Source organism: Balaenoptera physalus (assembly GCF_965194825.1).
Source record: "Balaenoptera physalus genome assembly, chromosome: 3".
Taxonomy (NCBI): Eukaryota; Metazoa; Chordata; class Mammalia; order Artiodactyla; family Balaenopteridae; genus Balaenoptera; species Balaenoptera physalus.
In genome coordinates this window covers 62,300,582-62,313,043 of record NC_138890.1, presented here as the reverse complement: position 1 = coordinate 62,313,043, position 12,462 = coordinate 62,300,582, and the positions used below count along the sequence as shown (strand labels likewise).

Sequence of the window (12,462 nt, the reverse complement as noted above, 5' to 3'; positions counted from 1 at the left end):
GGTATTGATTGCAAAACAACCACCATTCAATGTGCTGATTCTAAATAAACTGTCAAAACATCCAGTAGCACCTCATAATTTCTGAGAGTGTCATGAAACTCTAAGCTAATTTAAAATTAATATAAGGCATGCCATGCCACTCAGAAAAAGGTTTAACAGAAAGCTGGACAGGATAGTAAAGTCCCTCTGAAAAAGTAGGAAATGATTTTAGTCTACATTAAGTGCATGCTTTTAGCTATCAAAGTAAAAAAAAATTTTAAACAAAATATTTAAGAATGTATTTACATTTATTGCATAATTTTAGTGTCAAAATCTGGCAGTGGAACATAATAGAAACATGTTTTTATAGCTAGAGATATGATATAGAGAACTTATTAATGACCACATTTTCCAAATAATTAGTGTTATCAGAAAGAACAGAAATTAATTCAGATCCTTAATACAGATCTGGTTATATTTTATACTGTCATTTTCCTTTTTACTGTCATATACCTCTGATTTTTATTTTATATTCTCAGTAGGAAAAGCAGAGATTTGGCTGAACAAGCCAGAAGAGAAGGCTTTGATGAAAAAGTAAGATTTTAATCTTCTCGTAAAGAAGTGATAGCTTTATTAGAAAAAGTTCTGATTTAAGAACTGAATGATTTGCTTTTTTCAGAGCAGTAGCTGCCACCTCCAAATTTCTCCCAGAATCTAGATCCTTTCTTATTTAGGACAAATTGTTTGGATTCCAGATGCTCCTTCTCTCTTATTGGTGCTCTTAGCCAGATACCCTCGTCCTACAGCTGTACCTTCACTGTGGGATTAGCACACAGGGTTTAGTGAGTATACTCTACTGAGATGATTATATAATTGTTCTCTTGTAATCATTAATGTGATGAATCACTTTAATGATTTTTCTTATATTTCAAAACTGTAACATATATTCAACAAATGACTAAACATATATGTGTTTAATAAATAATTATGAAGCAAACCTCCACAAACCACTACCACCCAAGTGAAAAAACAGAACATTGTTCTACTTCTGGATGCCTCCCACCCCCCAATATATTGAGAAAGAGGACAGCAGGGTCAAGAGATTGGAATAAGCCAACAAGTATGTATAATGGAGTGAGGTTTCTCATTATCAGACAACGGAATTGCAAAAATGGAAAGGCTGAAGGTTAAAATGAACCTTGTGGTGTTGGATTAGAATTGCAACCGTTTGTGTGTGTGTGCGCGCACGCGCGAATGTATCTTCTAACTCTGTCCACTGAGAAGGCTAGAGTGACATCCTAGTAGCAATGACACAACGAGCGTCCAGATCTTGGTTTCCAATTACCATTCTCCTCTAAAAGGAACCAGGGCTCCTTGGAAATACAGTTAATTCCAGGACTGGAAAGTATAGGTGCTTCATACTGTACTCCATATAGAATGATGCAGATCTGTTAAAAGGACACAGAAGTCAGCTTGAGTGGGGATCCTGCTGGCCAAGTGTGGGATTTTAAGCACTTAAGCACTTATTTAAGCACTTAATGAATATTAGTTTAAACCCACGGAATAAAATAGGATTCCATGAGTCCACACTGATCTAAACATATACATGAATAAAAGTCTGAGGAAGAATAGGACATTTCCATACCTCTCCACGAAATACTTATTAATTACAAAAAGAAAAGGAATAACATTACGGTGAAAAAGTCTGGAAAACAGAACCTTAATCAGTACTGGAACAAGTTGAAATTATATGCCACCTGATAGGACACCAAGAGAACACAGGATCCCTTCTGTAAAATTTCTGCCGAAGATGCATAACGCAACGAACCATCACACAATAAGAAACTGAGGGACATTCTATGAAATACTGGCCTATAGACTTCAGAAGTTTCAAGGTCATGAAAGTCAAGGTAAAACTGAGGAACTACACCAGACTGAGATTAAAAGATGGGTAAATACAATGCATAATCATGGACTGGATCCTTTTACAATAAAGGGCATCACTGGGACACTGGTAAATTTGAATGGGGGACTGAGGATTTAGATGGTAATAATCTATCAATATTAATTTTCTGATTCTGATGATTATACTGTGCTTATAAAGGAGAATGTCCTTGTATGCAGGAAATACACACTGAAGTATTCAGGGACAATAAGGCATTCATGTTGGCAACTTCAAATACTTCAGAGGATAAAAACTATTTGTATTGTTCTTATAACTTTTCTGTAAGTTTGAGATTCTTTTAAAAAAACAAAACTATAATTCAATAAACCATTTCTGAAATAAAAGACAATGTATATTGAAAGACATACTATGTACCTGGGAAAAATTACCTAAAATGAACATGAGACTTATCCAAGCAAAATTTGGATTTACTTACAAGGAAAAGAGAATTAGGTTAGCATAACACCATTCAACACCATAAATCAACAGAACAACACAATATACAATATAGCAAGGAAAGAAAATGTAAGCCAAGGCTTTTTTATATGCAGCAAAGCTGTGTTTCAAGTATAAAGGCTCTAACAGTTTTGAATATGTAAGAACTTGGGGAATACCACTGTATTCCTGAGGATTCTATGTGAGGATCATCTTCAGCCAAACAAGAGATGACTGAGAAATTTTAGAAAAAAGAAGGAAGAGAGAAGGTATAAAGTAGGAAAAGCTGACTGATTATTTCATATGTAATAGCTAAAAAGTTGAAGAATTATCATTTAGAGTTAACAGCCAAAAAGAAGAAACTTTAGCATATTTAAGAGTACAGTAGTAAATTAAAAAGATATTGTTTTATTAATTTTAAAACACATTTTCCACATTTTAATATCTCTGAAATCAAGATGTGCCTTATATTTGACAATGTGCCATATTTTAACTGGTGGCATTTTTTTTCCTAAGTGGTACATAAAATAATGGTGTAATGGTCTTACGACAGACTCCATCTCTCAGATACAACAAAATACAGTAATATGATTAAATATACTTGGGTATTAGAGGGAAAAGAAATGAGGAGGAAGAAATTATAACCTAATTTTTTTGTTGAACTTGTTTGGTTCTTGTTGAGGGAACCAAAACAAGAAAGAGATGACAGAGGATGTATAAAAAGATACATGAATAAAAACAGACCACTAAAACAAAAATACATACATTCCTAAAGGGAAGCAGTACCAAATCAAAAAAGAAAACTGAAAATATGCCACATGGTAAAAGACTGTAAATATACCTTAAAACAATATAACTGTGACCAGATATATCTGACATATCAGTAAAGACAAATAAGCTTAATTTACTTAAAAAGAAAAAGAAAATATTTTCAGATTGAATCATAGAGCAACACCCAATTCTATGATATAGCCTAAAATATATACCTAAAACAAAGTGATTTAGAAAAGTTAAGTATAAAAGCATGAGCCAAGGTATAAAAGGCAAGGAAAAGTTATCAGAGGACACAATATAAGTCAAGGTAGAATTCTAGAAAAAAGTTCTAAATGAGATGAAGGGCACTTTATAAGGCTAAGATCAATTTTAATAGTTATGATTATCTATGCAACAAATAATATGGCATAAACTTCCATAAAGTAAAGACTACTAGACTTATAAAAGGAAAAACATACAAGAATACACTAAAAGTAAAGAACAGATCAAGAAAAATGAAAGGATTAAAAATATATACATAATGAATAAAGTGATCTTACAATTATGTATTAAACTCTGTACTCCCAGAAGACACACCTGTTTTTCAAAACCCCTTCATGAAAATAGATATATTGGGCCATAAAGAAAACCTCAATAAATTGAAAATAAAATTTATCAAAACTGAGCCCAAAAGAGATTTTTAAAAGCTTAAACAAATCCATTCTGTAGAAGAAATAAAGTCATCAAAGAGCTACCTCTGAAATAAATCAGGCCCAGATGGTTTCATATGGAAATTTTACCAGATTTTTAAGGAATAAATAATTTCAAGCTATTTGAGCTGTTCCAGAGCAAAGAGAAAATTGAAAACTTCCAAATTATTTTTATAAAATAATTTTAGAATCACTATATAGTGATGCTAAAACCTAGTAAAGATTGTATCCTCCTCAAAAAAAAAAAAAAACAAAAACAGAAAAAGAAAATATCACTTATAGGGACTTTCCTGGTGGCGCAGTGGCTAAGAATCCGCCTGCCAATGCAAGGGACACGGGTTCAATCCCTGGTCTGGGAAGATCCCACATGCTGCGGAGCAACTAAGCCCGTGCGCCACAACTACTGAAGCCAGCGTGCCTAGAGCATGTGCTCCGCAACAAGAGAAGCCACCGCAATGAGAAGCCCGCGCACCACAACAAAGAGTAGTCCCCGCTCACTGCAACTAGAGAAAGCCCACGCGCAGCAATGAAGACCCAATGCAGCCAAAAATAAATAAATTAATTAATTTTAAAAAACAATCACTTATAAATCTTGAAGCAAAAATCCTAAATAAAATATTAGCAAACAGAATTCAACAGAACACAATACCATGATTCAGACAGGGTTTATTCAAAGAATGGGAAGATGATTCAAAACTGTATAATCAACTAATTACCATAATCCATTCTATTTATATATCAAAAAAAGGAAAATTATTATTTTCCATAGATGCTGGGTATTTGATAAGATTCAACATCCAACTTTGAGGGGGAAAACAAAATAGGAATCAATGCACTCTTCCTTGACATGATAAAAACAAATTTATCTCACCCCAAAGCTAGCACCTTACCTAATAGGGAAACATTGGACATGTCAAGGACAAGACAAGGATGTATTGGAGGGATCAGACAAAAGAGTTAAGCAAGAAAAATACATAAGAAGTACAAAAGTTGAAAAGGAAGAGGTAAAAACTACCTCTGTTTGAGATGTGACTCTCTTTCTCAGGTATACAATGAACTGAAAAATTATGACAAAAAGAGATTAAGTAGTAGGAAAAAATAATTTACATAGTCATGTCATATATGCAAACATCAACCAGCTCATTAAAAATTATAATAGAAGAAACTACAATAGCAACAAAATAGAAAATGCCCAGGGACTAATTTTAAAATGTTTAAAACCAAGATATGGAAAAATTTTAAACATTCCTTAAAGACAAAAATAAACCTGACCAAATGACATACTTATTACGTGTATGAGGACCTAGTCAGGAAAATGGAAACCATACTATATATTTCAAACAGAGAAAATTTATTACAGGGAATTGGTTACACAGGTATTGGAAGACAGAAAAAATAAAAACACTGAAGCAACTCATAAGTAATAACTGTAGGAGGATGCTACCACTCCCAGGGCTAAGGTTACAAAAGGTGGGTTTATTGGAACCTAAGATACTTAAGGGGCCTGAAGCTGTTGCTCAGACCTCTGAGGTCACCCCCATCCCACCCCTGCTGCTCCTGATACTTCTGAGGGAGTATGATGAAGCTGGTTCTGGGTATGACAAAAGAAGCTGGACAACTGAAGCCTGGAGCCAACTACCATTTGCAGAAGCAATGCTGATAGAAAGAAAACAAGAAGAACCTCCCCTCCATCGTCCAGTAAGGCAGAACCTAACAAATCTGGTAGCAAGACAGTCTAGGGAATGAGGTTTGCAAAGCCTGAGATCCAGCATAAAGAGCATAAGAGTTTAGGAGGGCAAATTTTGAGTTGAGAGATATTAGCTAAACGGTCAGCCGAATTCACCCCCTTTGGCTATTTAGTACACATCTATACTTCCATAAAATGACAATAACTATTTCTAGCTTCCATCTAATAAGACAGAACTATCCTCTATGAAAATGGAGGCCCTCTTATTCTCTCCCCAAAAGGGGAGAAGCAAAGTCCCAAGAGTAATTGTATCCATCTCTGGGTGATGTTAAGACCTTTTCTACTCGAATCACAATTCCTTAAGAACTTAATGTTTAAACTACAGAGTTTTAGACATGGAAGTGTTAAGAGGCACCCCTCAGAGAATTCCCTGGGTTCCAAACACAGCCCTCTCTGAACCCATTTTGTAGCAGCACCAATTTCCCCTTGGTAATTGGGATCAGTCGCCTCAATCACTTCTTAGCCTGCTGGTTCGGTAGCCTGAGGAATCCCAAATAGCCAGGTGGCGGTCTCAAACTCTTAAGTCAATTGTTGTGTCCCTTGGTGGAGGCACGCTGTCTATAAGGGTCTGTTTCTTTGGACCTTCTCTGTTACCAACCAGTCATCAGTTAGGAGCCAGTCAGAAAAACAGAAACACACTAGGTAGCTCAAAAAGAGGGGGTTTACTTCACAGAATTCATTTCTGAGGCATGAGAGAACCATTGCTCTCTGTAAGAACCATTGTGGAACAATGAATTAATCCAGAAACAATTATAAGCAGCAGCTACCACCTACAGGGAAGAGGTGGGTTGACTAGAACCTAGGAGCTTGAGCAAATGCCCCCACATAGTTGCTGCTCTATGAGGAAAGGTATTACTTTCCTGTGAATGTCAAGGAAGGCTTCATAGAAAAAGCGATGGTTGAGATGGGTTTTTTGAAGGATGCATCGTTTACCAGGCAGTCTATTCAATGCGTATTACTAATGCATCCACATTTTAATAGACCTGGTCATTTAAAAATATTTGTGGGGCCTACCACTTTTTTAACATCACATTAAAAGTACTGGTAAATATGTCAAAACATAGGTGCTGTAATGTGGCTGAAATAAAACTAGAAAAATTGAAAACCACCCTTTCCTACTTCGGATATGTTGGTTTAAAGACAAACACTTTCTGGGGGCTTCCCTGGTGGCGCAGTGGTTGAGAATCTGCCTGCTAATGCAGGGGACATGGGTTCGAGCCCTGGTCTGGGAAGATCCCACATGCCGCGAAGCAACTAGGCCCGTGAGCCACAGCTACTGAGCCTGCGCGTCTGGAGCCTGTGCTCCGCAACAAGAGAGGCCGCGATAGTGAGAGGCCCGCGCACTGCGATGAAGAGTGGCCCCCACTTGCCGCAACTAGAGAAAGCCCTCGCACAGAAACGAAGACCCAACACAGCCAAAAATAAATTAATTAATTAATGAAAAATTAAAAAAAAAAAAAAAGACAAACACTTTCTGATATATAGCACAGCTCCTCTGGCCAGAACAGCATCCATTTATCAGGTAAACAATGTATGAACTTGGGCATCACCATTCTCTCTGAGGAAGGTAATCAGAACCCTTATACAGGGATCCACTTCGCTACTTAGCTTTACTGTTGGAGCAGGGCAATAGCATACCGATTTATTGAGAAGTCTTTGCATCGTATCTGGGTGCACTGTCTCTTCTTTCACTCTTTTTCTAGGGCTGTTTCTATTTTCCATAACATAACAGAGCATTTTTTCTAAAGTTGGGAAAAAGGTATTTGGACACTAAAAGGAAAATGGGTGGGTAGCGAGCACAAAGCACAGAAAGGACTCTAGGATCAGAGAAGGATACAGCAAGAATCTTCTGGTATGAGGAGCTTATTCTGGGGTATGTGGACAGACTGGAGTACACGGATAGATGCAGTAATTATGAAGAGGAGATTGGGAACTGTTAGGATCTGGCTGAGAAGCAGCTGCGAGGGCAAATAATACCCACAAACGTACTTTGATGTACACTTGCTTCATTATAGAACAGAGGTACAGAAAAGAACATCCCAGTTTTGGCCAAGTGAAGAATGGAGAATATCAGCTGGAGATGCAGAGGGGAAGAGGCAGTGAAAAGGGAATAAGACGATATTCATAATTTAAAAATCCCCTAACTCTGCTAAACAGTTTTAACACCAAGTTCTCTGAGGTGACTCTGCTAATGCACAGACCCCAACATCAGGCAGGGCAAAAAGCCAGTGGGGCTCAAAATCACAGCCCTGGAGAGTCAAGTTTAAGATTCTCAACCCTGTGATGCTTGTGTGCCATGGGCCTGCAACAGAGAAAAATTTAAAGATTGCAGCTTATGCTTTTTCCTCTAACTTTACAGGAGATTCAAAGTGCAGAGCAGATGAAAAAATGGAAAGAGAGGCTTGAGAAAAAGTACTATTCTACAGAAATTCAAGATGACTACCAGCCTGTCACTCAACAAGAATTTCGAGAGTAAGCATTTGTTCTAACCAAGGTACTATGGGATATCGTGATATGGGGACTGGGGACATCCCACAATTTTCCTGAACCCAGAATCTCATTCTGTTGGGAAAATCCCCCCATTTTTTACCCAACTTTAAAATGACACAGAAAGCACAAAACTCCATTTGTTTAAATGTAAGGTGAAAGCAAGACCAACTGCTTTTGTCCTTACATCTCTAATAATAGGAACTGCCATTTATACTTGACACGCGTAGCAGATACTGTGCTCCACACAGCTTTAGAATATTAGATCCGTAACTGGCTATACTAGGCATGTTTTGGGAGCTTAAAATACTATCTTCCCACTCAAAGTATTTCACAATAGGTGCTAATAACCTGCTGTCTCTTTATGTACAAAAATGTTACTGACTCATTCTCTACTTCCTTCTAAATTATCCTCTAGCCTCTTTTTATACGCTGTGGAGCTGGAGAAAGAATTACACTACGTCAGTTTAAAACTAAACCGAGTGATGAGAAAGGTTTCAGCTCTACAATATTGAGGCAAGTGGAGGTGAGAATCTGTGATACAATCATGGAACATTTCTAATGATTTATTCCTGTACTGAATTATGTCCTAAATTTGTCCCCATTTTGGGTACATTTTAAAAGCACAAAACTAGCTACCATCAAACTATCATCAGGATCAATGATAATCATCAAGTGATTTCTAGGAATGGGACCCAATATATAATCCATGTGTATTACAACATGCCTCCACAGTATACACACACAGGTACACATGAAGACTTTTATAATGAGATTTATTATTAAATTCTTGGAATGTGAACGGAAAGTATTAAATAATATTGCTTTTAGTTCTTAGGGCAGGTCTCTAATTAATAGTTCAATAAGTCAGTAAAGAGTTTTCTCAATGTTACACAGAGTATTAGAACTGTTGGTATTCTCATCATGTGCCATGTTCCAACTTCTCTAGCCAAAGGTAAATTAATAAATGCTTAGGATTCTAGAAAACCATTATATAAGACCCCAAGTAAAATAATCTCACCTCCATTCTTCCCAGTTGGAAGTCTCCTGGAAAAAGGCAAAGTGTAGAAGAACAAACTTCCCAACCACCTATAGAAATTTCACTAATATCTTCAAACTAGAAATTCATCTAGACAGTTTCTAAAGTAACACATTTGAAGTTTCCCAAAAGTGCTTCCTTGACTACTTTAAAAGTAAACTATCCTTTAAAACATAAAATAAAAGAGCCAGGTAGGAGTATCAAGGTTATAAGAAGCCAAGTTATGTTTGAAAAGTGTAAATGAGGGTGTTGCAAAAGCCCTGTATGGATGGTTGGGAAGTTTTGGATGGCTGGCATTATGGAAATTGGAAGGAAACTCTTCTAATATAGGTTACATAAGCCCTCCTAGGACAGCCATATGTTATATGTTCTCTTAGCCCAAGTAACATCATTTGACCATAGATTTCCACACTGTGCTCAACAGTCCCTGGACTGTAAAACTCAAATAAAGGAATTGTTAAATATACCCACCTTCCTTAAGCCAAACTCTTCTCTTAGAGACTGTATGTCAAGTTTTCTTAATAAGATAATTCACTGCTGCTGACTATTCTCTCTGCATCTTCTCCCTAGATTTCCAAAGAGAATCAACAACATGGCCTTTCCTTGTCTTACCACTCCCTAGAGCTGTAGACAGTCACGTGGTTTAGTAACCTTGCTGTCTCCCCACATGTTTTCTGGTTGGGGTAATTCAAACAAAGCCTGAGAACATTAAGGCAAGAGAACACCTGAGGGTTTTATTTTTTCTTTTTAAACATCTAGTGAAAAAAACAAAAAACATTTACAATGACTTAGAACATTAAAGTTCTTTTATTACAAAAGTCTATACAATGAAGTGCCAAACACAGCAATGCAATTATACTTGTAGTCATATATATCTATATATTGTTTATATATAGATATACAGTTTTTACTTGTACCAAAGTAAAATTATCACAAACTGCCTAATTCTACCACTTACTACTGAACTATGACACACAATACTGTCACATAGCATAAGTGCTGCCATGCCACTTTTTATCTATTCTACTCACAGCCAAACATTAACAGTGAATAACCAACATCATGAAGCAGCTGTTTATTCTAAAATGAAACCAGTCAGGCCACTGACTTATAAAAATATGGTACTCATATAGATTTAGCATTATAAAGAAGGAATATATTATTTAAAACATTTAAATAGTGCATATGGACATTTTTGCATGTGGTATATAAAATAAAACATTCATATAAAACAATATACAGTGCACATTAAATAAGATGTTTGGATATACTCCTGTTGGAGACTGAAAGAAATTAACTAAATGTACACTGCATGATGAATTCAAATCAAAGTGATAACATCTTTTGGTGTTCTCAATTTCACGTTTCTAGGTGTACATTATGAATAACCTAGCTGTATCAAAAGGAAACCACACGAAAAGGGCTGGATTTAGTGCTTTATTCCCCAATGACACGTTCACTACCAAGGAACATTCCCTCCCCCCAAAAAAGGCATTGCACACACAGGTGAAATGTGAAGTACTAGAAATGCTACTTATTATCAAGCTACTTCATGTGCTATGTAACAGTGCCAGAAGTCTGAGGTTCATGCTTCCCTCACCTTATTAAAGGATGCTGCAAAAGTCCATTTTTGTATGGAACAAATTATGACTATTAGCTAGTTAAGAAAACCATGCATGAGTCACTGCATGCAAAACATGGGCACAAATTGAGATACTCATCAATCCAAAAACGCACCAGGAAAAAAATTAACACTTAGATTAAACCTGATCAGAATATGCTGTTAATGACTATCATATTGTTAGCACAAATAAAGTCACCATTCTGTGAAAATAATTAGCAGAATTATACCAGGAAAGAACCTGAAGAAAAGCCATGCAAAGCCACAGAAAAAAAGATATGCTTAGAGTGTATGACAAGGGGCATACCACAATACACCTGTAACCAGCTGCTTTAAACAGCATGTGATTGAGCAAAAGGTGATCCCTTTAGAGGATGTTTTCTCTATGGATTTTGCTGATTAAACAAGAAAAAAAAATGATGCAACCCCTTGAAGGTATATGTAAAAATGCAGTGGTATATAGCCCTTGTTAAGAATAGATTTACTTCAGGCATAATGATTCTTTTGCCAATTTAAGCCCATTTGATTGAACACACAAATCTGAGCACCATCAGAGTTTCTACATACTGACATGGCTATTTTCTCACATTATCTGGAGGTGGGTAGGGGGAAAAAATGCAGGATCTAATCCAGACAAATCACATCATCACCAACTGATAAACTGTAACTGAGGAAACAAACAGTAACTTAAGTCCCAAAGGCAGCATGTGATATAATTCAGTTCTGTGTGTGACGTGTGGTGTGTTTTCACTATACTAATAAGCAAGGTCACTTTTTGGTCTACCCGCTGTTATCTTCATCCAGGAGCTGTGTGACCACTGAATTGCAAAATTCTGCTAACATACTACCTGTGAGAAAGTGTCACTTTGGGAATTTAACAGAAATATGTTCCACAGTAGGACTTGAAATTTCAGTTGATTTTGGTTTTCTAAGAAAACACAGAACATAGTTGCATATGTGCACATTTATAGGCTTTTCTTTCAAATTTTCAGTCATTCTGTAAGAAAAAGGCAACTGAAGAAGAATTCAATGTGAAGATTTTCCTCTCAATTTTCTTGAGTAACGAAAAACAAAATAATAAAGTTGGTAATAACAAAAAGCTTCTATCTCCAAAGTTCTTAAAGTTGAAAAGATAAAATATTAGTCTTTTACTAACACGATGTATTTGTAGTACAAAACAATGAAGAAAAGTGGATGTTTGCTAAAGGTAGAGGGGACAGTCTGTGGTTAACATGGAACATCGCACTCCCTAGACAGGGTCTACTTACCCTCCCATCATTTCTCTAGTGGCACCACCAGCAAGTACAAAATGAGACTGTGAGTGCCTGACAAAATGAACTTAAGTACCAGCCAAGTACACATGATGATAGCTTCAGGGAATACAACTGATTTTATGATGTTTTCAAGGACCATATTTTATATGGATTTTGAAGAATCTTGTTTGCTGATAAGAACTTCAAGAAGCCTAAGCTTGGCTTTAATTTTCTTGTACTCCCTGTACTCCTCAAGCACTGGAACACGATCCTCTTTCTGGACATTCCTAGGGGAGAAAATAAAACCTAGAGATCACCTGGAAAATAAAGTCCCAGAAGTTGTCGTAATGAGAGACAGAATATTACCCAATACAAGCTCAAATAAAAAACTGCTCTGCAAGAAAAAAAAAGATTATTGGACTAATTCCCTTCATCCCAATGGAATATTCCTAAAACACTTCTAATTTTGACGTATTTCTCTATTGACAGATTA

The 12,462-nt window shown here is 36.4% G+C and overlaps 2 protein-coding genes across 20 annotated transcripts in view; one reads left to right on the top strand and one right to left on the bottom strand.

Annotated features, from left to right (window-relative positions):
- PKD2L2 (polycystin 2 like 2, transient receptor potential cation channel) overlaps positions 1-11,816 on the top strand; it is a 40,376-nt gene extending 28,560 nt beyond the window's left edge. For both annotated transcript variants that reach the window (XM_082454610.1, XM_082454609.1), the window contains 4 exons: positions 519-573; positions 7,929-8,041; positions 8,475-8,582; positions 9,666-11,816. In XM_082454610.1, the coding sequence (XP_082310736.1) occupies positions 519-573; positions 7,929-8,041; positions 8,475-8,571 (265 nt within the window). In that variant the 3' untranslated portion in view covers positions 8,572-8,582; positions 9,666-11,816. The remainder of the gene's footprint in view (positions 1-518; positions 574-7,928; positions 8,042-8,474; positions 8,583-9,665) is intronic.
- Positions 9,809-12,462, bottom strand: part of FAM13B (family with sequence similarity 13 member B) — a 117,126-nt gene continuing 114,472 nt past the window's right edge. For all 18 annotated transcript variants that reach the window (XM_082454554.1, XM_082454568.1, XM_082454567.1 and 15 more), the window contains one exon: positions 9,809-12,256. In XM_082454554.1, coding sequence (XP_082310680.1) covers positions 12,133-12,256 — 124 coding nt within the window. In that variant the 3' untranslated portion in view covers positions 9,809-12,132. The remainder of the gene's footprint in view (positions 12,257-12,462) is intronic.